Source organism: Hipposideros armiger, unplaced genomic scaffold, assembly GCF_001890085.2.
Source record: "Hipposideros armiger isolate ML-2016 unplaced genomic scaffold, ASM189008v1 scaffold_299, whole genome shotgun sequence".
In the NCBI taxonomy this organism is placed as follows: domain Eukaryota; kingdom Metazoa; phylum Chordata; class Mammalia; order Chiroptera; family Hipposideridae; genus Hipposideros; species Hipposideros armiger.
The window spans coordinates 1314446-1337300 of record NW_017731649.1 but is presented as its reverse complement, the minus strand read 5'-3'; the positions used below and the strand labels follow the sequence as shown (position 1 = coordinate 1337300).

General features: G+C 56.3%; 1 protein-coding gene across 1 annotated transcript in view; it reads left to right on the top strand.

Moving 5' to 3' along the window:
* THBS2 (thrombospondin 2) overlaps nucleotides 1–22261 on the top strand; it is a 28048-nt gene extending 5787 nt beyond the window's left edge. The window contains exons 5-22 of the mRNA XM_019659444.1: nucleotides 2510–2712; nucleotides 4386–4526; nucleotides 5192–5288; nucleotides 6689–6859; nucleotides 7052–7228; nucleotides 8015–8188; nucleotides 8623–8750; nucleotides 8826–8978; nucleotides 9384–9602; nucleotides 11735–11842; nucleotides 12480–12639; nucleotides 13929–14047; nucleotides 14666–14900; nucleotides 16607–16834; nucleotides 17275–17546; nucleotides 18071–18168; nucleotides 19183–19322; nucleotides 20265–22261. Of these exons, the coding sequence (XP_019514989.1) occupies nucleotides 2510–2712; nucleotides 4386–4526; nucleotides 5192–5288; nucleotides 6689–6859; nucleotides 7052–7228; nucleotides 8015–8188; nucleotides 8623–8750; nucleotides 8826–8978; nucleotides 9384–9602; nucleotides 11735–11842; nucleotides 12480–12639; nucleotides 13929–14047; nucleotides 14666–14900; nucleotides 16607–16834; nucleotides 17275–17546; nucleotides 18071–18168; nucleotides 19183–19322; nucleotides 20265–20272 (2831 nt within the window). The 3' untranslated portion in view covers nucleotides 20273–22261. The remainder of the gene's footprint in view (nucleotides 1–2509; nucleotides 2713–4385; nucleotides 4527–5191; nucleotides 5289–6688; nucleotides 6860–7051; nucleotides 7229–8014; nucleotides 8189–8622; nucleotides 8751–8825; nucleotides 8979–9383; nucleotides 9603–11734; nucleotides 11843–12479; nucleotides 12640–13928; nucleotides 14048–14665; nucleotides 14901–16606; nucleotides 16835–17274; nucleotides 17547–18070; nucleotides 18169–19182; nucleotides 19323–20264) is intronic.
* Nucleotides 22262–22855: the final 594 nt, after the last annotated feature.

The window sequence follows — 22855 nt, the reverse complement described above, 5'->3', positions numbered from 1 at the left end:
GAGAGAGAGAGAGAGAGAGAGAGAGAGAGAGAGAGAGAGAGGATGTGGGCTAGTGGGGATTTAAATAGAAATATTTGAATCAAGCACCACCATCATCTGTGAGTGAGTTGGCTCATCGATTTAAACATGTTGATATCTTAAAATGATAAATGGGTTGAAGGATTAATTCTGAACAAATTTTAATAATCCAAATTAATCCATTTACAAGCCCAAAACCAAATCACTGGCATTTTCACACGATTTTAAATACATGCCAATTTTCTAGCCTATTACTGTGTGGAGGTCGTCTTAATAAGCTAACACCGCAGACGTCTGTCACGCTTGGTTTATGGAAGTTTTCTCACCCCATCTATAGTGTTGCTACAGCTAAGAAATCTATGGGATTCCACACGGTCTGTTAGTTGCATTTTAAATTGACGTTGAGTGAGAATTTGGCAGCATTTTCTTGAGCATTTAGATGATGAAGGTGACTGTGCTGGGCTTCTCCAATGCTATCTGTCCTTCGTCTTCTAAACACCTGAATGAGTTGGGTGCTTGTCTGTGCTTATCTGACAGGTGAAGGAGCAGAGGTGCATGGAGGTTCCATTAATTGCAGGTGTAACCACCTGCGAGCCACCAGGCTGGCCACCCACCTGGTCTGACTGTCCCCAAAGAAAAGTCTCTTATCTGCTATGTGACTTATTCTCATTAAGACCACGTCTTCGTGTTAACCCTGTCGTGACAAATATAAGTTCTTTATGGATGGAAATGTGCAGACTGCAGACATGCTGGGCAGATATCTGGCCCTTTGGCCCCGCTCTACCCAGAGTGACCGACCGAGGTGTCTTTCGGTCTAAGGTCACCCACCTGTCCCCCGGGACAGTTCTCACGTGTTGGCTAGTTGAAGTACCATGCAGGACAATGAATTAAAATGTGACTTTTGGCCAGACTGGAGGGAAGAGAGGTTTCTAATACTTCCTGTGACACATACTGTCAATTCTGAACTCTCATGTGCTGGGTCCCTGCTGCTCACGACCAAATCTCCTCCCGTGTGTCCAGCTCCAGCTAACGTGCCAACATTTGGCCTATTTTTGGGGGTGTGGTCATTAAACAAGCAAAAGCTCTGACAAGGCTAAGACCCAACACTAACCCCGCCAGGCAGGCTCACAAGGACACAGATAATAGAGAGGGCCGCTCGTGGGGTCCCTGACGGAACACAGCCTTGCTGGTTGGAAGTGAGAGCTGATCTCATTCGAGCCATCCCCTCTGCTAGACGGCATGTCACTGTGACAAAGAAAAGGACAGGGAGATGTGTCGCCCTCGAAGGAAAGAGCATGGCAGTTGCCCTGACTCGGGCCACAGTCCCAGCCCCCACTGTGCCTTCCCTGGGGGTGCTGCTGCCACGGTGACAGTGCCTGTCTGGTGGGGTGCAGGCCCGTCCTGAACTGGGCACTGGACTCCCAGCACCTCGCAGACGCCATATTAGACTCAATCTGATCTATGTGGTGGCTGTAGGCGTGAGTTTTATGGTCTGATGAGGCGAGATAGGTCTAGTGGGTGAGAGCAAGCCCCCGGGTCAGGGTGACTTGCGACAAGGACTTATAACTAAGTGCTAGCAGCTCAGTAACAGCACAGCTGACAGAATGACAGCATTTACTAGTCACAGGTCAACCATGGACTGTGGGAGAAATGAGGCGCTTGAAACATGTGACAGCCACCGCGGGGCGGACGCTGGGCTGGGCTGTGGCTGCAGAGACGCGCTGGCCTGGGGCCTCGGCACGGCCACGTCCGAGCCAGCGGCATCTGAGGGTGACACCGCTTCTGCACTTGCTCAGATCGGTTTTGTATTTTGTGTCATAGACACACAAGCCCGGGGACGAGGACCTCAGAGGGCCTGTGCTATTTCCAGGGCCGAGAGGAGAGGCCCCTTGGTCGGGACCCCGTGGGAATCTGCCCTTTCTTCCAGGGGTCACGGCACACAGGTGACAAGAGTGTCAGGAAAAGGAGTGTGGAGTTGGGATGAAATCACTTATTTAGCATGTGGACGTGTGAATTGGGCTTAATGCAGAACAAGTTGGCAAAAGAAAAGGTGTTTCAGGTAGAAAACGGGGTGGGCGAGGGGTTGCGAGGCACCGTCAGAGCTTATTCAGGACATGTGCTTGAAAAAGAGATTTAGGGGAAGGCAGGAGTGGCCAGGAAAGGGGGGGGGTGCTGCCCCTGCTCCCGCTGAACGGGGAGCTGCTGCAAGGGCCCCGGGGGGGCACGTGGGACATGCCGCCCGGGCCACCCCGTGCGTCTGCTCCTGTGCCACAGCTCTGTCCGCTGTGGGCTGCCTTGAACGCTGATTGAGAGCAGGCTCACGAGTGGGGCAGAGGCCTCCTGCTAACCACACAGGACCCAACTGTCCCTGAGGCTCCTGGGCGCGCATGGTGGAGCCCGCCACGGTGAGGACACAAGCAGACCTGCCCGCCCTTTGGGCGATGGGCACGGCTGGGCCCACCTGACTGCTGCCCTCTGTGCTTTCCCTCAGCTGAAGCCAACGCCATCAGCGAGAACACGGACAAGCTGCACCTGAGCCCGCCCATCACCGTCGTCACCGGGCACGTGGGCCAGGGTGCAGAGCAGAGGCCGGGCGTGTGCGAGCGCTCCTGTGAGGAGCTGGGCAGCATGGTCAGTGAGCTGTCAGGGCTGCGTGTCATCGTCAACCAGCTGCATGACAACCTGAAGAAAGTGGTGGGTGCCCGGGCGAGGCGGGCAGGTCTTCGGAAAGGTTTGGTCAAGGCGCAGGGTGGTTAGAGGACAGCTGGGTACGCAGAGGAGGGGTTTGGAGCGGCAGATGTGGTCTTGGCGACGCAGTCTCCAAAATGGGTTCTCAGCCTGGGGACATTCATCTTCGCAGTAGATAAGGATCATACGCACAGAGGGAGCCGCTTTTATCTAAATTCTAGAAGCTGAAGTGTGGTGAGGGAGGGCCTGTCCCTAAAGCTGCGATGTGACCCAGCCGTGTGTGATTTCATCTTCACAGCACATCAAGGCAGCGAGAACAGCGTCTCATGCTGTAGAGCCTGTGACTGAAAGTTTAGAGAGAGGCTTCTGACAGTAGGGACGTCCCCTAGCTGTGTTGTTCTGCGGCCTCCAGGTGGTGGCCTCCTGCCCAGTAGGAAGTGACTGGTGGCCCCCGGGGACAGGAGGGAGCAGTGAGGCTGTGGGGAAGAGCAGCGGAGGGGAGGGGCCCCCAGTCTGGGCTCTCCTGTCCTTGAGACTTCGCAGGAGCTGCTCCCCAGACCCTGTCCCTGGCCGTCCCCACCCTCTGCTCTGCAGCAAAGGGACCCTGTCCCTACTGTGACTATGCAGAACGGGGTGGACGAGCAGAACTCCCCTTCCGTCGGTGGCTGAGGGAATGTGCACAGCACGACCAGCGCGCTGGCCGGGGAAACTCCCGAGGTGCAGTGCGCCTTCTGGAATCTTCCACCGTGTGCTGGGCGCTGAGGCAGGGATGGGGGCAGGCGTCAGGGCGGTGCTGTTCGGTGCCCAGTGCTCACTGCCTCCTGTGGGGTGCCCGTGTCTGCGGGGGTTGGGGGGTGACCTTCACACGGGACGGAAGCTTCCTCCTGACAGTCACATCAGGTGGCGTGGCCCCCACGGGGCTGCCCGTCCTGGCTGGCGTGCCCATGACGGTCTCCGGCTGCCCTGCAGCCAGCGCAGGACAGCGCGATGGGAGAGACAGGCGACCTCAGGCCCCCAGCTGTTCACCCTCAGACTGAGATGAGCTTCGGGAGAGTTTCCTGAACCTGGACTCGGGGCTGAACTTGTGAGCTCCCTGCAGTTGCACAGAAAAGCGGGAGGGTGTGTTTCTGAGCGGTTTGCACAAGACGGTCCGTATCTTTCACCCGATTCTCAGAGGGCCTGTTACCCCCAAATCAGAAGCCACCATTAAGGGAAATGTACCCACTTAACATGAGCAGAAGCGGGGAGCTGAGAGATAGGACGTGAACAGCACACGTGTTTAGGGGGTGATCCCTGTAATTTTCAAGTATTTGATTTTTTTAAACTTTGCACCTTTTCCCCTCCAAACACCAAGAATCATGTCTGTGCCATTTTTCAACGGGGATGAATTCATGAATGGACGTTTAGTTTCAGCTGCAGTTGGCTGGTGGGGGCGGGGGTATCCCCCCGTCCCTTCTCCCTGCCACCCTGCCCACCGGCCATCACCAGGTGGCCCCGTCTGCTGGCGCACGATCCCTCAGGGACGGGGCGCATTGAGCAGACAGGCGGAGGCAGCGTCCAGAGCACGTGTGGATGAGGTGTTAGGGCTGAGTGGAAGGAGGGACGGCTTTTCATCGCAAACATGGTGACCGGGTGCGTCGTGTTCTTGTCTGAGCTTAAACCCTCTCTCTACTTTCCAGTCGAATGATAACCAGTTTCTGTGGGAGCTCATCGGCGGCCCCCCGAAGACAAGGAACATGTCAGCTTGCTGGCAGGATGGCCGGTTCTTTGCAGAAAATGAAACCTGGGTGGTGGACAGCTGCACGAAGTGCACCTGCAAGGTGAGGCCTCAGCTGGCCTGCTCTCTGCAGCCTGTCACTGTCCCTCAGCCGCCACGGAGCTCCAGCACGTCGCGGTTGCCGGGCGACCGTCCTGTCCGTGGCTGACCTTCAGGAATGTAGGGAAACCCCAGTGTTGGAGCCTCACTGCTTTGTACATACAGAAACCCACCCCCAGGGAGGCGAAGTGACACGGCCGCTGTCACCCCGGTGCTCGCAGACAGCTGGGACGGAGCTGGCCAGGCGTCCCTCTAGTTTGTGTTTAGTTCCATTCAGTGCTGTGAGGGACGTGAGGCTCAGCAGAGACCTGGGGACGGCATGTCATTGCCCATCACACGGCTGATGGGTCACTTGTTTCTTCTCTGTATTTCCTGTCGCTCGGTCTCCATGGATGGTGGCCTCAGACATCAGACGACACCAGCTGACCCTGGCCGTCCCTTCCTCAGAAGGCCTCTGTTGTGTCCTCATTGATCAGTGGTGGGGGAAGGGAGACAGGACGCACAGGGCCCGCTCTGGGCGCTAAGGGGCGAGGTGGGCAGAGCCTGCCGGGGTGCAGGGAGCCGTGGGCTGCACGCCACTGTGGACATTCGGCGACCTTTCCTATCCAGCCTGCTGCAAGCTTTATTTTTTAAAACGAGTGTTCCATGAATGCCTTTCTTGTCTTATAGAAATTTAAAACTGTTTGCCACCAAATCTCCTGCCCGCCCGTGACCTGCGCCAACCCGTCCGTGGTGGAGGGTGAATGCTGTCCCTCCTGCTTCCGCTGTAAGTGCCGCCACCCCGGCGTCCCCAGCATCCCTGCCACTGAGTGCGTGTTGGTTCCACCTTCCTTGTGTCGTCAGACAGGCTCAGACCAGTGACAGCAAGTGGGGAGGGCAGGAGGGTGCTGGACTCCGCGTTGTCCATGCACGGCTCGCAGGGACCCACCCAGAAGCTCCGGCCGCCTGGGATTCAGGGACTGGGAGCCTCGGGTCGGCCCGTCTCCTCTCGATGAGGAAACCGAGCCCCGGGGGCCACTGGGGCACAGACAGCCCTGACGTTCGTCCCAAGAGAATACCGACCCGTGAGTCGGGCCCAGCTGGGCTCCGGTGTTGGGGGCATGCGTGAGCCTGGCACGCACACCCTTTGGAGGAACGATTATGCAAAACCAAACGGGAGCCAGAGACCATCACCCAGATGACGCGTTCTCGTCCCAGAGATGCGCCCCTGGGACCGGACACTGACAGGCAGGGCAGGACACGTGGGCGCAGCCTCAGGGCCCCACGGGAAAGGGGCTCCCTGCACCCTGAAGGCCACCCGACCCGGGAGCCTCGCCCAGGGCGCCCGCACTGCAGACGCCTGCCCCCGGCAGTGCTCCTGACCCCCAGGGGCCCCCGAGGACCTGCCGCTGAGAGGACGCCTCAGGCTGCAACCGTCACCCAGGGCCCCTTAGATCCCAGGGCGGTGACACGGCACCGAGGCGGAGAGGGTCGGGCAGGTCATCGGCCACACTTCTCTTCCTTCCTGCTTTTTCTGGGACGTTTAATCATTACGTTAGAGTAACAGCACTTTATACTGTCCAAACGTGACAGCACGGCGCCGGCGACTCCTACCAGGAGGGTCTCCTGCGTTAGCTTCCTGTCTTTTCTGCCGTGTAGGGACTGACTCAACCAACTGTGAAAACTTACTTGCAGGGAATTGCCTTTCTATGTAACTTGTCACAATTTAAATGATTCGAAACTAAGTTTAGTGACCTGTAATTCCAAGTAAAAATTGACGTTTCGCTACCATGTGTGTATCAGCAAGTGGAGGTTAAATGGAAACCTTGACAAGTCCAGTAAAACCTCGTGTAGACCTGACATGGCGCTCCCCACCCACACCTTCCCGACACCAGCACCGGGACGGCACCGTGGCACCCGGGGCCGGTCACATGCGCCCCCGCTGAGGCCAAGCCTGCCTCCCGCGCGGGAACCTCCTGGGGGCAGCCCCTGAGCTCCGACCCGGGCGTGGACGTTGGGTGACTCCTGGCGTCTGCCCTCAGGCGCAGTGCCCACCGCCAGGGCGTCTCCTCCTTCTGATGTTGACACCCACTGTTCCAAAGGCAGGGGTCCTAGGGTGCCGCGTGGGTCCATCCTGCGCCTGTCACTGGTGGAGTCTTGACGGGGCTTTTGTGTCCCCCTCCGCAGCAGAGGACAGTGAGGAAGGCTGGTCCCCATGGGCAGAGTGGACGGAGTGCTCTGCCACCTGTGGGCCTGGCACCCAGCAGAGAGGGCGCTCCTGTGACGTCACCAGCAACACCTGCTTGGGGCCATCCATCCAGACACGGGCATGCAGCCTGGGAAAGTGTGACAACCGCAGTGAGTGTCCGAGGCCACTCGGCCATCCCCGTGCGGGTGGGTCCGCGTCGCCCGGGCCTCGGGATTCGGGTTTACGAGGGCGGGAGACTGCTGTCCTTTCTGGGAGGCAGCCGCCTGGTCCCAGGGCCCCGGCTGGTGCCCCCACACCCCGCCGGCCCAGCGGCTGACACCCCGTGCTTTTCCGTGTGCTAGTCCGGCAGAACGGCGGCTGGAGCCACTGGTCGCCGTGGTCGTCCTGCTCCGTGACCTGTGGAGGCGGCAACATCACACGGGTCCGGCTTTGCAACTCGCCGGTGCCCCAGATGGGGGGCAAGAGCTGCAAGGGCAGTGGCCGCGAGACCAGAGGCTGCCAGGGCATCCCCTGCCCGGGTGAGTGGGCCCAGGTATGGCCGGGGCGGGCACGTGTTGGCAGCTGGGCCGGAGCCGGCAGGCCCACTCACCTGTTCAATCCCACGAAGGCGCTGGCGGAGCCTGAGCCCAAGAAGTGGCCGGTCCCCTAGGCCGTGTCAGGCTGTGTCAGGGTGGACCGCCTGGCCTGGTCATGGCCCCGCCTGAGTCAGCTCAGCTCCACTAGGACCAACCGACAGTTAGGGGACTAGAGACCAGAGTCCTGGGGACCCTCTGGGCGCACCTGGGCTGTGGGGAGCAGTGCATGTCCCAGATGAGGTGTCTCAGGCGTCTCCCCGCCGTCCAGGTGAGCGAGTGCAGGTCTACAGAAAACACGTGGGGGCCCTTGCCTGGCCCTCTGTGGGGACCTGGGTCGTGGGCTGTGCTGAGGCTCGGAGAACAGGCGTGCGGGTGACCTCTGCCTCTTTGTACCCATGGCACTCATGACACCCATGATGAGTGACGGCCACTGAAAACGGAGCTCTCGGGTACGAGTGCCTCATGCACGTGACAGGTGCGCCTGCAGCCAGTGGCCCTGTCAGCGGCTCTCAGCCTCTGGACACACAGATGGTGTGACTTCTGGTCCCAGAGGTGAAAACAACCAGCTGGGGTTCCACGTGGACCTCTCCTCCGGGTCTCAGGTCGCAAAAGGGCTTTCTTACCTAACACTTTCCTGCCACGTTGGAGACCCACCCCACCTGCTTTCCCCCCCTCGGGCCCCCAGCGTGGTGCCACCCCCGCTTCACGGTCCCCTGCTCTCCCCTGCAGTTGACGGTCGCTGGAGCCCCTGGTCGCCGTGGTCTGCCTGCACGGTCACCTGTGCTGGAGGCATCCGGGAGCGGACGCGCGTCTGTAACAGCCCGGAGCCCCAGCACGGAGGGAAGGCCTGCGTGGGGGACGTCACGGAGCATCAGATGTGCAACCGGAGAAGCTGCCCCATCGGTGGGTGTGCAGGCGGCACGCGCGGCTGTGCCTTGGCCGTAACTGCTGGCTCTATTCTGATTGAAAGTACAAAATATACAGAAAACACAGAAAAGGAAAGTCAGGTCTGAGCACACAACGGTACCTGTGTTTCACATCTGTGCTATGTCCCACCAGCGTTTTCGCATAAAACAGACACGCAGCGCAGCGTGGGACACTGGACGTAACGGCGTTGGTTACGCCCACTGGCCAGTGTGTCCCGGGGATGGCAGCTTCGCGTGGCTGTGCAGTGTGACGGCACACGCGCGTCACCGGCTGAGCCTGGCTAGCTCCGCCTCGCTGCAACTGAAGCACGTGTCTGGCAGCACCCACGGGCGCCTGCCCTGCGGCCCCACCCTGCCCGCCTGGTGGCGGCTCCTGGCCGCGCTCCTGACCCCTGTGCCCCCCCCCCGCAGACGGCTGCCTGTCCAACCCCTGCTTCCCCGGAGCCCAGTGCAGCAGCTTCCCCGACGGGTCCTGGTCCTGCGGCTCCTGCCCGGTGGGCTTCCTGGGCAATGGCACCCACTGCGAGGACCTGGACGAGGTGGGTGCCACGCCCGGCAGAGGGCGCCCGAGGCTGCGGGTGGGGGCGGCGGCTCACCTCCACTTGTCCCCGCAGTGCGCCGTGGTCACCGACGTCTGCTTCTCGATCAGCAAGTCGGACCGCTGTGTCAACACCAACCCTGGGTTCCACTGCCTGCCGTGCCCGCCTCGCTACAAGGGCAGCCAGCCCTTTGGCATGGGCCTGGAGGCGGCCAGGACGGAAAAGCAGGTGAGCCGCCCTTGCTAAGCCTGTCAGGCTTCCAAACAGTCCAGCCAGAAACTGGGGAATGGAGGGTGGGGAGAGGAGGCCGGCAGGAGGCGCTTCCCGTCGTGCAGCTGGGGGCTGGGCCCCTGGGCCACCGCCAGTCCACACACGGGATGTAGGACAGATAACGAGCTGAATGTTCATGAGCAGGGCCCCTGAGGGCCGGGGTCAGCAGCGCCACACGGGCACCTGCAGGCTCGGACGCGTGTGGGCAGCTCTCAGGAGCCACTGAAGGGACCTCAGGCCGCTTCCCAAAGGGACGAAATCCAGAGCTTTTGGAGGCTGCCGCCTCCACAGCACCCCCGGGGGGACCTCCCGTGAGGGCCAGGGCCTCAGGGTGCGTCCTGACTTCCCTTCGTCCGTCCGCAGGTGTGTGAGCCTGAGAACCCATGCAAGGACGGGACCCACAGCTGCCACAAGCATGCAGACTGCATCTACCTGGGCCACTTCAGTGACCCCATGTACAAGTGCGAGTGCCAGACGGGCTACGCGGGTGACGGGCTCATCTGCGGGGAGGACTCGGACCTGGACGGCTGGCCCAACAAGAACCTCGTCTGTGCCACCAACGCCACGTACCACTGCATCAAGGTGAGGACACGGCAAGGCGGCCGTGCTGTGAGCACAGGGGTGCAGCCCCCCGCTGGGCAGGGCCACTCAGGGCCAGTGGCCGAGGGGAGGTGGTTTATTGGCGGAGCGTGGGAAATCCAGGCCGTTCCCAGCTACATCCTACCCTCCACTTGGCTTTCCTTTCCGGAGACGATACACACACGCGTGGGGGTGAGGGAGCCTGGGTGTGGCGTCACCTGGGCCACCAGCCAGCTTTCCCAAGGCTGACGGGTTTCTATCACCGGGGTGAGCCTTTCTCCATGAACCTCGTGTATTCCAGGGCTCACATGCAGTCACGTGCTGGGAATTGGGAGGGTGGGGGACTCCGCCACTGATATATGTCTGTTGACTGAACGCGCCGACAGCCTTGAGTCAGTGAGCGGGCGGGGCGACCTACACAGGCCGCGCGCTGGCCCAGGCGGCGCAGAGCCCGGGGCGTCTGCAGACGGGCCGCTCACGGCCTCCCATGCGGACCCAGTAAACATGTGTGCTGCAGCGTAGGAAGCGACCTGGCCACCGGGGCGGGGCCTGATCTGTGCTGGTGACAGGGGCGCTGCTCTCCGGGGGCCACAGCCCAGACCGGTGGCCGGACGCAGCAGAGGTTACCAGAGTCTGGGGTCACACGTCACAGGGCCACGCTGCCTCCGCGGTCTCTCCAGGAGGGTCCCTCCTGCCTCTTCCAGCCGCCTTGGCCCCCAGCACCCCTGGGCTTATGGCCGCATCTCTCCACCCTCTGCTTCTGTCTTCTTATCGTCGTCTCTGTGCGTCTGTCCCGAACTCCCTCTGATCCCCTCTTGTAAGGACACTCGTGCTTGTGCTTAGGTTCCCCCGGGCAGCTCAGGATAGTCTCCCCTTTCAGGACCCGGAACTCCATTGCATCTTTTGCCATATAAGGTGACGCTCACTGTCTGTATGGGGGACGCGGACAGACCCCAGAGGTGAGGGAGGGTGCTCGGTCTACGTACAAGGTGCCCCCAAACGTTCTAGTGCTGTTTATACCTTAATAACTCCAAAAGTGCGAACGCTCCAGACTTGCAGAAAACATCAATATATTTGTCTGTTTAATATTCATTCTTGTGAATTTTAGTAGCATGGTTTTAATTTAGTTTTCCCTCTCAGTCTGTCGTGGTTAAAGGTGGCAGATGTTAACTGAACACAGAGCGAATGTGCTTTGGAAGGAGCAAGGCCCGTCCCACCAGGCGCCGAGCCTGGAGGCCCCCAGATGGGTGTTTGTTGATGTGACTGTGGACAGGGTTCCATTAGGGTCAGCGGCCACCTGGGCAGTTACGGCCGGGACAGTAGTGTCCATGACACTAGGACCACGCTGCCGTAAGGACATCTGATGTTTTTCATTTTTGTGCAATTTCATGTAGGAATTTAATAACTTAAGAAAACGACATTTCACAATACCCATCTATAAATATAATTTATGAGGACAAATAGATGCAAAGGTGACGCCTGGACTGAGAGGTTCCTTATGGATCTGCTGCAAAGGGGGCCCTGGGATGTGTCCCCACATCCTCGTGTGCTGCCGTTGAAACGGGCCCCACATGTGGCCCCAGGGCCAGCTTCTGGGGAGACATGGGCCGCGCCGAGTGCATGCCGAGGCCACCCGGCCGGCCCCTGCGAGGCCCGTGTCACCGGCTTTTCCATCTTCCCCTTCTGGTGTTCCCAGCTCCCTGCTGCCGTTCGTGTCTAAATTATAATTTAGTTGGACTGAGAGGCAAGTCTCCTGCCTGCCAGGAAGCGCTGAGCCAGGGGAGGTGGCGTGGGGCCTGACGCAGTTTCTGGGCAGGTTGCGGCCGCTCCTGGCCGACGGGATCGCGGGAGCCCTGGGCGGGAGGGGACAGTGAGGCCGTGTACCCCGCGTTTCCTGGGAGCAGCCGTCCGTTTACCTCCGGGCTCCTCCCCTCTGGGCAGCTCACAGGGATCCTGGCTCAGGACAGGCGTTTGTCTCGGTGCCCTGGGAGTGGTGACGTGATTTCCAGGGCAGCACCTCAGAGAAAAGCAGGTGCCTCTGAACTCGCTGTGAGCCTCAGGCTCTCCTGCGTCCGCCTTCCAGCGCAGAGGCTCTCAGGTACGCCTTCATCACGTGTCACCTCCTCTGACCGCAGGACAACTGCCCCCTCCTGCCTAATTCCGGGCAAGAAGATTTTGACAAGGACGGCATTGGCGACGCCTGTGATGACGACGACGACAATGACGGCGTCAGTGATGAGAAGGTCAGGGGGTGTGCCGTTTGAGCGCCTGCTCTGGGTTTTGGGAGTAGAGGGTTCAGAGAGGGCTGAGAGCCTTACACTCGGCCGTCCCCGCGGATTGTCGGGGGCTGTGCTCCTGCCTCAGTGGTTGTCTCTGACAGACATGCTGGTCGTTTACAAAAGCAAGTGGACCAACCAGAGCGTGCAGCTGTCTGCGGTGCTCTGCTGGAAACGTTTTTAATAGTTTACGTTAATTGCATAAAAGGGACATGTCTGCCTGCCTTGGGATGGGCGGGGCGGTCCCCGCAGGAGCGGTGCACTTGCCTCTGTGGCAGTGCTTACACGGCACCATTTCCTGAGACAACCGCTGCAGAGCAAATGGCTTGTTGTCAGCACACAGTGCAGCGCCGGCGGGTCGCACCACGAACGTTTTTACTCACAGCTTTACCACCTCTGACGTTCCCTGACCCATCGATTGACGCTTAGTATCTATATTCCCCACGAGGTGCACGGAGTGTCACGTTAGCTGTAGGAAGTCTGAGCATCCTGACGGGGCAGGTGCCTCTGTCATTTACAATGATCTGAGCCGGGGTGTCCGGCTGGGGCTCGCCGGCTCTGCTCTGGTTCCTGGGCTCGCTCATGACCCCCTGCTCCCTCCTAGGACAACTGCCAGCTTCTCTTCAACCCCCGTCAGTTTGACTACGACAAAGATGAGGTTGGGGACCGCTGTGACAACTGCCCCTACGTGCACAACCCTGCGCAGATCGACACAGACAACAACGGCGAGGGCGATGCGTGCTCCGTGGACATCGACGGGGACGGTCAGTGGCGGGAGGGGTCACAGCCACGGCCGGGAGGGCCCGTGGCTTCGCGTCTCACTCGGCGCCGCCTGCGCGGGCCCAGCTCGTCTGGGTGCTGACGTAAGAGGACGTGGGTCGTGCTGGCTCCCAGAGCCCGGCCTCCCCAAGGGCAGCGACAGGTGGCCAGCCTCGGGACCGCCCCGAGGACAGAGCAGCTTTGCTCTTTCCGCCCCTGCCTGGCCGGCTCCTAGCACAGCCTCTGGGGCCCGGTGCTCTGGGGCCCGGTGCTCTGGGGCCCGGTGCTGCGTCTTCTAAGGAAGCGCCCGCCCCAGACACCTCCCCTCACCCAGCTGCTTCCGAGGGAGGCCTGAGTCCGCGTTCGCCTCCGTCCTGCGATGTACACGTTCAGGCCCTTATTTCTCTCCATTCTCTGAGTCATGCATTGCAAACCTCCCCCAGCTTCCAGGTACCCCCGGACCGAACCTCCGACCCCACGAGACACCCCTTTAACCCGAGGGCCCAGTGCCCCCAGGACAGCATTCAGCATGCTGGCCCCTAGGGCTTTGGCTGCTGGGCCTCTCCTTCAGACCCGACGCCTGGGATGTGCCAACGCCCCGTGTTTCTTCAGGGTCCTTTGTCACCTCCCCTGGACCCCAGCTGCCCCTCCTCCCCTGTCAACCCCCTCCTGGCCAGGACAAGACAGATGCCCCAGCCTTGTCTCCACGTTTTCCCTTTGACACCCCGCTTTGTGAGGTTGCCCCGTGTGCCTGATCACTGACAGCTGTGGTGTGGAGGTCCAGGGTTAGGTCATGTTTTTTCATAATTCCAGTCTTGGTGGAATTCATGATCTATGTTCAGGTTTCTTAAAACAAGCTATTAGGCCTAAACCCCCATCATCTCTGCCCTTGTTACTTTCCCCCTAGTGGGGGGAATGGACGACAGGGCTGTGTAACCCAAAGGCAACCAGTTCCCAGGTGCTTGGTGCATGTTTCCTGAGTGGACATTAGGGGACACACTCAGCATAGTGGGCTCACAGAGTGACCCTGGGGTGACACATTCAACAACTCCCCTCAGGCGTATTACCCCGAAACCTCCAGGAGCTGGTTCTAGTTTAAACTAAGGGTATTTAATATTAATGAGAAATTGGACATTTATGTTTCCATGAATCTAACACTTTTCACATTTTACCATATTCTTAGATCATTTTTTTTATGAAATAAAAGCTTGGTTGTAAGTTATCTGATGCGATGGGAAAAGCAAGGTGCTTTTCCTGAGCTAAGCGTGCCCCCTGTCCTGTTGGATGCCTGCAGATGTCTTCAACGAGCGAGACAATTGTCCCTACGTCTACAACACTGACCAGAGAGACACCGACGGCGACGGTGTGGGCGACCACTGTGACAACTGCCCCCTGGTGCACAACCCCGATCAGGTGATGGGCGAGCCGCCTGATAGGTGTGTCTGAGCCGGAGGAGGGCTCAGGGGCCTGATTGGCCGTGGATACGTATGTCTTTCTGGCTTTCCGTTAGCTCTGCCAAGACATGACAACATCGGCTTCACAGTAATTGTAACTGACCTCCGTTCTAAGCAGGACTCTATCTTGTGGCCACAGGCCAAGCGAGCAGCGGCCTTCGTCTCACTGTCTGAAGGGGGATTGTGTCTCCCTGTAGTGTCTCCTCTGTCTTTTCCTGACATAATCAGAGGAATTGCTTTTTTCCCAGAAGTGTCTTTGGAAGACACAGTGAGAACATAATGTAGGAAATACCACAGCAGACGATGTCTAAGGGACTTGATTCTGGAGCTGATATGTTCCCACCTTCCTTACGTAAAGCGAGCCCCTGTAGAGAGGTAGCTGGGAGGGAGATGCAGGTTCCACGCCAGTCGTGTGCAGACCGCGGTGTGACCTCAGGGAGCACCTTCCACTTGGTGTCCCAGCTGCTCACAGGTGGGACCAAGTGGTGCAGCCCAAACGTCCACAGGTGACTTTCTGTCCGGCACCCATTCCACTGGATGAATGCTCAACGCTGCCGCCCCCATGCTCTGTCTCCAGACCGACGTGGACAATGACCTCGTGGGTGACCAGTGTGACAACAATGAGGACATTGATGAGGATGGCCACCAGAACAACCAGGACAACTGTCCCTACGTTTCCAATGCCAACCAGGCTGACCATGACAGTGACGGCAAGGGCGACGCCTGCGACTCGGACGATGACAACGATGGGGTGCCCGACGACAGGGACAACTGCCGACTGGTCTTCAACCCCGACCAGGAAGACTCAGATGGTAGGTGACTGAAAGCCAGGGGCGGGGGCGGGAGGGGGTGGGAGGCTGGTTTCCTCAGATCTCTTGCTGGGCTCCACCTAGCACACATTTATGTTGACGTGTGTCCGTCCAGCGTGTCCAGGTGAGCAGAGGTCACAGCTTCTGCATAATTTTCAAAACTCTTGGTGATCTCTATGAAGAAATGCCAATGAAAGACAGAATGCTGCAGAAATCTGGTGTGGTATGACAGTGAGGGGACAGAGAGGGTTTATTTCTTTAAGAGCAAAGCAAACCAAATGGTGGGAATGGGAAATAGCCTGGAAAAGACCTGTGTCCCAGCAGTGGACGCACTGAGCTGGTCTGTGGCAGGCTGGGACCTTCGTGGGCACAGCCCGGGGTGGGCAGCAGCCTTTCCTGCTGGAGCCCCAGGTGAGTCACTGGGTCGGCGGTGCACCTCTAGGCGTCCTCAGGCTTCCGATTTCGGCTGTGACGGAGTGGCTTCCAGGCGGAGCCCGCTGACTGCACGCACGGCGTGGAGGGCACACAAACGGGGCAGCGGGTCCCTGGGTGTGTGAGCCATCATGGCTAAGGAGCCGTGAGACGCGCTGATCTGAAGGCAGCCCTGGGGCTCTCAGAGAACACGAGTCTATCCCGATGTGAGAACGGTGCGATCAGTCCCCACAGTCGCTCAGCTTGTGGAGGGAACCTGTGGTCCCAGCAGAGGCCTTGGGCTTTTGCCCGGGGAAGCAGGAGAGGCCGACACACACAGCAGCCTCTCGGTGGTTTTGTTTCCTTACACATGAGTGAGGAAACTGGAGTGCGTCTCACTGAACAGAGGGAGACATAGTGGAAGACGGTGGGGGAACGTCGGATCCTTTTCTCCTTCCAAGGCACTAGGCACTAAGCTGGGCTAGTCTGGGAAACCGTGACCTGCTGTGGGTTGTCATTATTGCCGTGAGCGGGTACAGTGATGAAGGTACAGTGTTTACTTCCCCCACATTCCCAGCCGCTCCTGCCGTTCCCACCACCTCACTGGAGAATCAGACAAGAAGCTTCTAAAATAGGAGCCCAGATCTTCTAGGGCAGCGGTTCTCAACCTTCCTAACGCCGTGACCCCTTAATACAGTTCCTCATGTTGTGGTGACCCCCAACCATAAAATTATTTTCGTTGCTACTCTATAACTGTAATTTTGCTACTGTTATGAATCGTAATGTAAGTATCTTTTTGTTTTCCGATGGTCTTAGGCGACCCCTGTGAAAGGGTCGTTCGACCCCCAAAGGGGTCGTGACCCACAGGTTGAGAACCGCTGGACTAGGGGAACCCTTGTTAGTGTGAGAATGCTGCTCTAAATGCCAAATAGACTACAGGCAGGGATGAGTATGAAAGGTAAAAACAGACGTTCTGAAAACATGAGAAAAAGCCTTCAGTCCCTGGGGTTCAGTGCCCCATTGCGAGCTCAGAGTGAGGCGGGAAGTGGCTCCCCGGGGGCGGTGACGATGGCAGGCTTCCTTGCAGTATTTGTCAGCGGTGTTGTGAAGAGTGTCAGGACTCCTCGGGCATGGAAGCCAAGAGTTCTAGAGCTTATAAGCACCAACCCGCCCCACACTGCAAGGCGCTTGCCTGTGGGTTTTTGGAGAATCACCTGGTAACTTTTCTCAGACACCGAATGGCCAATGACAAGCTGTCTCCTCTGTCCTCTTGTTTTGCCTCTTGTCCTTGGTGACAGGTGACGGGCGAGGAGATGCTTGTAAAGACGACTTTGACAATGACAGTGTCCTGGATATTGACGATGTGTGCCCTGAAAACAATGCCATCAGTGAGACCGACTTCAGGAACTTCCAGATGGTGCACCTGGACCCCAAGGGCACCACGCAGATCGACCCCACCTGGGTCATCCGCCATCAGGGCAAGGAGCTGGTGCAGACAGCTAACTCCGACCCTGGCATTGCTGTCGGTGAGCCTTCAAAGTACATGCCTGGGTCCACGGTGCCCACAGAGCATGCGGCCTCTCTCTAAAGCCACGGGGTGCCACGGGTGTGTCCTTCTGGTAGCCCAACCCTCCCTTGGTCTGCAAAACCGTCTGCCCAAATATGCTTGACAGAACTTGGGGGAGCACGCATCCCAGAAATTCCATTTTCAGGGAGCCATCTCACCGTAGGAACTTGGTCTATACATGTACGTAATACCGGAGAGCTCTGCCGTAACTCAATAAATGGGGACAAGAAAATTGAAATCCCATACATTTCATTAATCCCGCAGTCACAGGACCTGAGTGGGAGTAGGGAGGACAGCTGCCCCTTCCGCTGAGCTCCGTCCAGTGTCCAGGAGTGCAGGCGTCCCGTAAAGGCTGGTTGGGACTTACTCTTACGGCCGAATGTTCCCTGTGGCATCCAGGTTTTGATGAGTTTGGGTCTGTGGACTTCAGCGGCACGTTTTACGTCAACACCGACCGGGACGATGACTACGCCGGCTTTGTCTTCGGCTACCAGTCCAGCAGCCGCTTCTATGTGGTCATGTGGAAGCAGGTGACTCAGACCTACTGGGAGGACCAGCCCACCCGGGCCTACGGCTACTCGGGCGTGTCCCTCAAGGTGGTCAACTCCACCACGGGGACAGGCGAGCACCTGAGGAACGCTCTGTGGCACACCGGGAACACGGCGGGGCAGGTGAGGCGCACCGAGGCGGGCGGCAGGGTCTTCTGATGTGGCCTTGCAGCCACCAGGCCACATTTTCAGGGTGGGGGGGGAGTCCTAGCCCTTCCAAAGACACCCCCACCCTGGCTTCTGTTAACTGTAGCTCATCACGATGCTTTGAATGATCTTTTCCTGGGTCCCTCTCCTATTAAAGACACCATGCCTGGTGCTTGTGTAAATATGGCTGGTGATCCCCTTGCAAATGGACCCCATTTCTATCCTCTTCTAGAGGTAGGGAGAGCTGGACGGCGGACCCGTAAGGGTTCGCCCGAGGTCGCAGGCTGAGGGAGCAGGGGACCCAGTGTGTGAACCCATGAGCCTGGCTCTGGTTCCTGTGCCCTTGGCATGAGCTGCTTGTTGCCTGTCGCTGGTTTTGATCCACACACATGAGTCACAGGGGCTGATTTGCAGTCATGTCGTCATTTCCCGTTTGGTGTTGTCACACTGTGGGTGAGACTCAGTGCCAGTTGTCCTCAAGAGTGACGCTTCTCCCTCAGGTCCGTACATTATGGCATGACCCCAAAAATATTGGCTGGAAAGACTACACCGCGTACAGGTGGCACCTGACCCACAGGCCGAAGACTGGTTACATACGGTAAGGGCAGCTCGCACCGCCGACGTTTGTATCAGGCGGGTGTCACGTTAGGACGCCTTTGCACAGCATGGCCAGTTTGAGCACGAAGACTGATAAGCCAGGGTGAAGTCTGTCAGCATGTTTTTCTGTTTTTTTTTCTGCTTTAAGTGCCTTGTTTTGTCAGTCTTGCATCTTCTACTACACAGCACTTAGTTTTTAAAAAGCAAAACCAAAACTAGTGAAGAGCAGAAAATCAAACTTGTCATGGTAAAATAACTTGGGGGATGAGTGTGTCCTCCTGACGGGCGCCCTGGGCATGGGGAGAAGGCAGTGCAAACGACCTCATCTCTGCCAAATTCACAACGGCTGCATTTGGAGAACAGGTTCATGTTGGTTCTGACATGTAAATGGCTGACTTTAAAACACATCTTGGATGGAAGAAAACTTTCTTTCACAAATGTTATTGGTCTGACAGAATCTTGTTCTCTTGGTGTGACAGCATTAGTGATGGATTTTGGGTAAAACAAAATATGGACGATTTAAATTCAAGTTTTCTCATTACGTTAAACTTAGTTAGAAAGAGCGCGACCTAGGTGGGTGTGTCGTGTGTCCGGAATCATGAGCAGGTCTGAGCGGGGGTGCGGACGGGTGGCCGGGCGCGATGCAGCCACGGGAGCCCCCCTGTTGGCTCACGTGTTTCTTCCTACGAGGGCGGCCTCAGGCGTGTAGTCCCATCCTGGTCTTCATGCAGCTCAGGTGGTGGGTGAGCACGTGGCTGTCACGCCCATGAAGGCCAGGACATGGAGGGCACCGTGGGGGGACCTGGTGCCCGGGCTGAGGGAAGGCCACTGACTGCCTGGAGTGGGACTAGGAAAAGCCGCTCTTTGGCTGTCAGAGGCAGAGCCAGTGGTGAACCCCACACGGGACAAGGCTGTGTCTCTGTTGGTGGCACTCGAGGAGAACGCTGACCTCCCGCTGCCTGATGAGCGTGCTTCACAGAGGCCGCCTCGTCTCCTTTCTCCTGCCCCTGCCCAGAGTCTTAGTGCACGAAGGGAAGCAGATCATGGCGGACTCAGGACCCATCTACGACCACACCTACGCTGGCGGCCGGCTGGGCCTGTTTGTCTTCTCTCAAGAAATGGTCTATTTCTCGGACCTCAAGTATGAATGCAGAGGTGAGTGCAGGGCCAGCTGAGAACGAGATGGCACGCATACGCCTTTCCCTTCACAAAAGCTACACTTCAGGGCAATAAGCTAGTGGCCCATCCGTGGCAGATGTTTTGTTTGGTCGGCTCGAGTTGCTTTTTATTTGTTTGTTATAATTGAACGTGGATGCCTTTGGTAGAACAGGCATTTTTCCGTTATTCACAGTCCCAGCCCATCTCCACTGCACTCTGTCCTATAGCTTCCTAGATGTTCTACACCTTCAGGGCTGGAATGGAATTTTAGACTGTTAGTCTTGCTAAAAATGAAAGAAAGAAAGAAAAGGAAAGAAAGGAGGAAGGAAGGAAGGGAGGAAGGAAGGAAGGGAGGAAGGGAGGGAGGGAGGAAAGAGAAGTAGATCGGTTGGTTCTCTTTAGTTACCTCTTTATGCCAAAGCATCATAGACCCGGAAGTGAGTTTGACTCCCACCTGGTCTAATTCCGTACCTTCATATAGATGTGAAAATATCCCCTTTGTGCAGATGAGGTAATTAAAGCTCAATTATGCTTTTCAAAAATCACACATTGAAAATCGCACATCAAGTAGAGATGAAGGGAATGCAGAACATTGATTTATCTTCTTTTGTCTGGTGAAGTTTCCTTTTCCTCATGTTAAGTGACCTTTTGTGATTCCCTCCCTCCTTTCCTTCCTTCCTCCCAACTCTTCATCCCTCCTTCTATCCATCCATCCATCCTTCCATCCATCCATCCATCCTTCCATCCACCCATCCCTCCTTCCAACCATCCTTCCATCCTTCCATCCATCCATCCATCAATCCAACCATTCATACGTCCAACCCTATTGTTGTGTGTTTTTCTTTCAATTAAAATAATGTTTTAGGTTGTATGCAAAACAAGATACACTGAAACTGAACCCATGGCCCCACTGTCCTAATTCTGTGTACTGTTTTGCAGATGCGTAAACAAGATTTGCTGCATTTCCAGCCACGTACTGTAGATGCTGTTACCTAGACACCTCAGTCCACCCTGGTACTTCCGGCTTCTCTCTCTCTAGCAGCACCTGCTGTCCTTGACCTTAACTTCCATGGTTCTTCACCTCCTGTCATCAACCCCAAGCCCAAGTGCCTTCGAGGATAAAGGTTAACGGGACCCAGAGATGAACATCCAACACACTGCAGAAAAATGTTTGCCGATACATGACTTTATGTGGAGTGACAATTGACATAACATGACATTGTTTGTTTCTTGTTTGTTTAAAAAGAAGGACGTTTACATATAAAATGTAATTACTTATTGTATTTATGTGTATACGGAGTTGAAGGGAATATTGTGTGAGAGCATTCTCGTAGGTTAAGCAGGAACGATGTCACCACACTGCTGCCACTGCTCACATTTGTCCCTGATCTTGGGTCACAGCTGTTCTATAACACACAACCCTGTTAGGTCAGCTCAAGGGTGAAGTGATGTCAGAGTCAGGAGGCCAGGAGATAGCAGTCACGTGATGGAGGATGTCCCTTAACTATTTGGAACAGTAAAAACGATGCTGAGAATAAATGAGGCCCCCTCGCACCCCCCTTGTCCTATAGTGAAGACCCTCTCCCTCGGCAGAGATGCGTTTTATCAGCGAAGGAATATCCCCGCTGAACAGCTCCCACGTGGCTCAGACGTGGGCCTGGCAAAGCCCCACGTGTGACTGTTGAGCAGAGCGAGGTGCCACCACTGCGGGTGGCCACACGTGCTGTGTGGTGCTGTTATAGACCTGGCAGAACGCCTGGCCACTTGTCACTTGATTCTGCATTCTGATCACCGGAGCTGTGCGTGAGCTTCTTCCCCAAGTCTGCTCCTGGAGACCAGACAGGCAGGCAGACGGCGAGCTGGCAAACACACTTTGGCATCTGAGTCCCCGTCTAGGCTTCGAAAGCATAGGAAATGCACCCCCCCACCCAACATGGTGACATGTCTCATTAAGGTTCCAGTTATAAATGTGGTGTTAATATTTGTTAAATGAATACAGAATGCAATTCCATTCAACAATAACTTATTTTTAAAATGCCAAGGAACATGTATGTAGTATAATTTTGAGAAATAAACATAACTAGCATAGAATAATATAAAGATACAATAACAACAAAATATCTTCCTGTCAAAATACGAAGCTTTATCATTTATGTTGTCATGACAAAACATGCTGTAAAATGTAAGAGAATAAATAATAATGAAGAGTTTATAACGGAACCTTAATATATATTGTTGCCAGTGACTTTAATTCAACATTTTTTTACTGTTATTTATCTGCTGTACACAGGATTTTAAAAACCTTGCTGATGAAAAGTCAGTGCTGTCTCGCCAGAACCACCCATTAGTCAGTCATATGGTCACATACACAGGTTTGATTTATATTTTGCTGTAAGGGGGGTGATCTTTCTGCAGGAAACCTTACTCTCACTCCACATAAGGGGTTTAAGCAGAGGACTTTGTCTTGTCTGTCTGATGTGAGCAAACCTTCCTTCTCTATTAAGAGTGACTTCACTTTGATGTCAAATAGAATCTGCAACCTTCGTTTTAACGCCCACACTTCATTTGATAAAGTTGTGTTTGTTGCTTCCTTTGAGGCTGATTTTCTTTGGTGTTGCTGCACTCTCTCCTGTGAACTGCACCCCTAAGATGACCCGGGTTGGGAGAAGGCACTGAACACAAATCGTGAGGACTGTAGGTCCTGGGCATTGGTCGAAGGACAGTGGTGTGGGGTGAGGATGTGAATATTTACAATGTGCCATATTTTTTGTAAATTATTTATGTTTTTTTAAACGAACTTCTCATACAGATTGATGAAACTTCATTTGTTTTGCCAGAGACTGTAAATATTTATTTATTTGTTCACATGGTCAGCATTTCACCACTGAAACCCTGCATCTAGCTAGAGCCTCAGTTTTATGCTTTAAAGATTAATAACAGAAAATAAATTATAAAAAGGTTTTCTATAAACAAATCTCTCTCCCTTTTTTAAAAAGAATGAGAAGAGTTTCTATGGGGGGGAAGTGAAGCCCTAAAGTGGGGAGCCCAGTTCCCTGCTGGTGACGTGGATGGGGGGCCACAGGTCGCTCTGGTCCACTGTCAGCTGACATGAATTTTGGGTCCTCGGGGAGAAGGGAGCTCTTTTCATGGCAGGTGTCAGTATGTCAAACACGCATAACGGATGACACAGTCGTTAGGCAATCCGCCTTCCTGCCACTACTCACTGTCAAACAGGACAGGACCAGGCAGTGACTTTTGGCACCTCTGAGATGATTCAGAAAAAGGCAGCAACTTCAGGAGGCCTTTCATTCGTACTCACTGCGTGTCCCCTGGCCCGTCCTGTCCCCAGAGAGGAGAGGACAGGAGATGCAGAAAGGACACACTGGGAATCGTCACAGCGCAGGAGGAACAGGCTGGCTCATTGGGAGAGTGACAGCACACCTGTTCGGGGTTTCTCTGGCCGTTCCACCTGCTCGGTGGGATGCTTGAGGAGTGTGGTAGAGTCAGCTACGGGGAAACGAGAAAGAAAT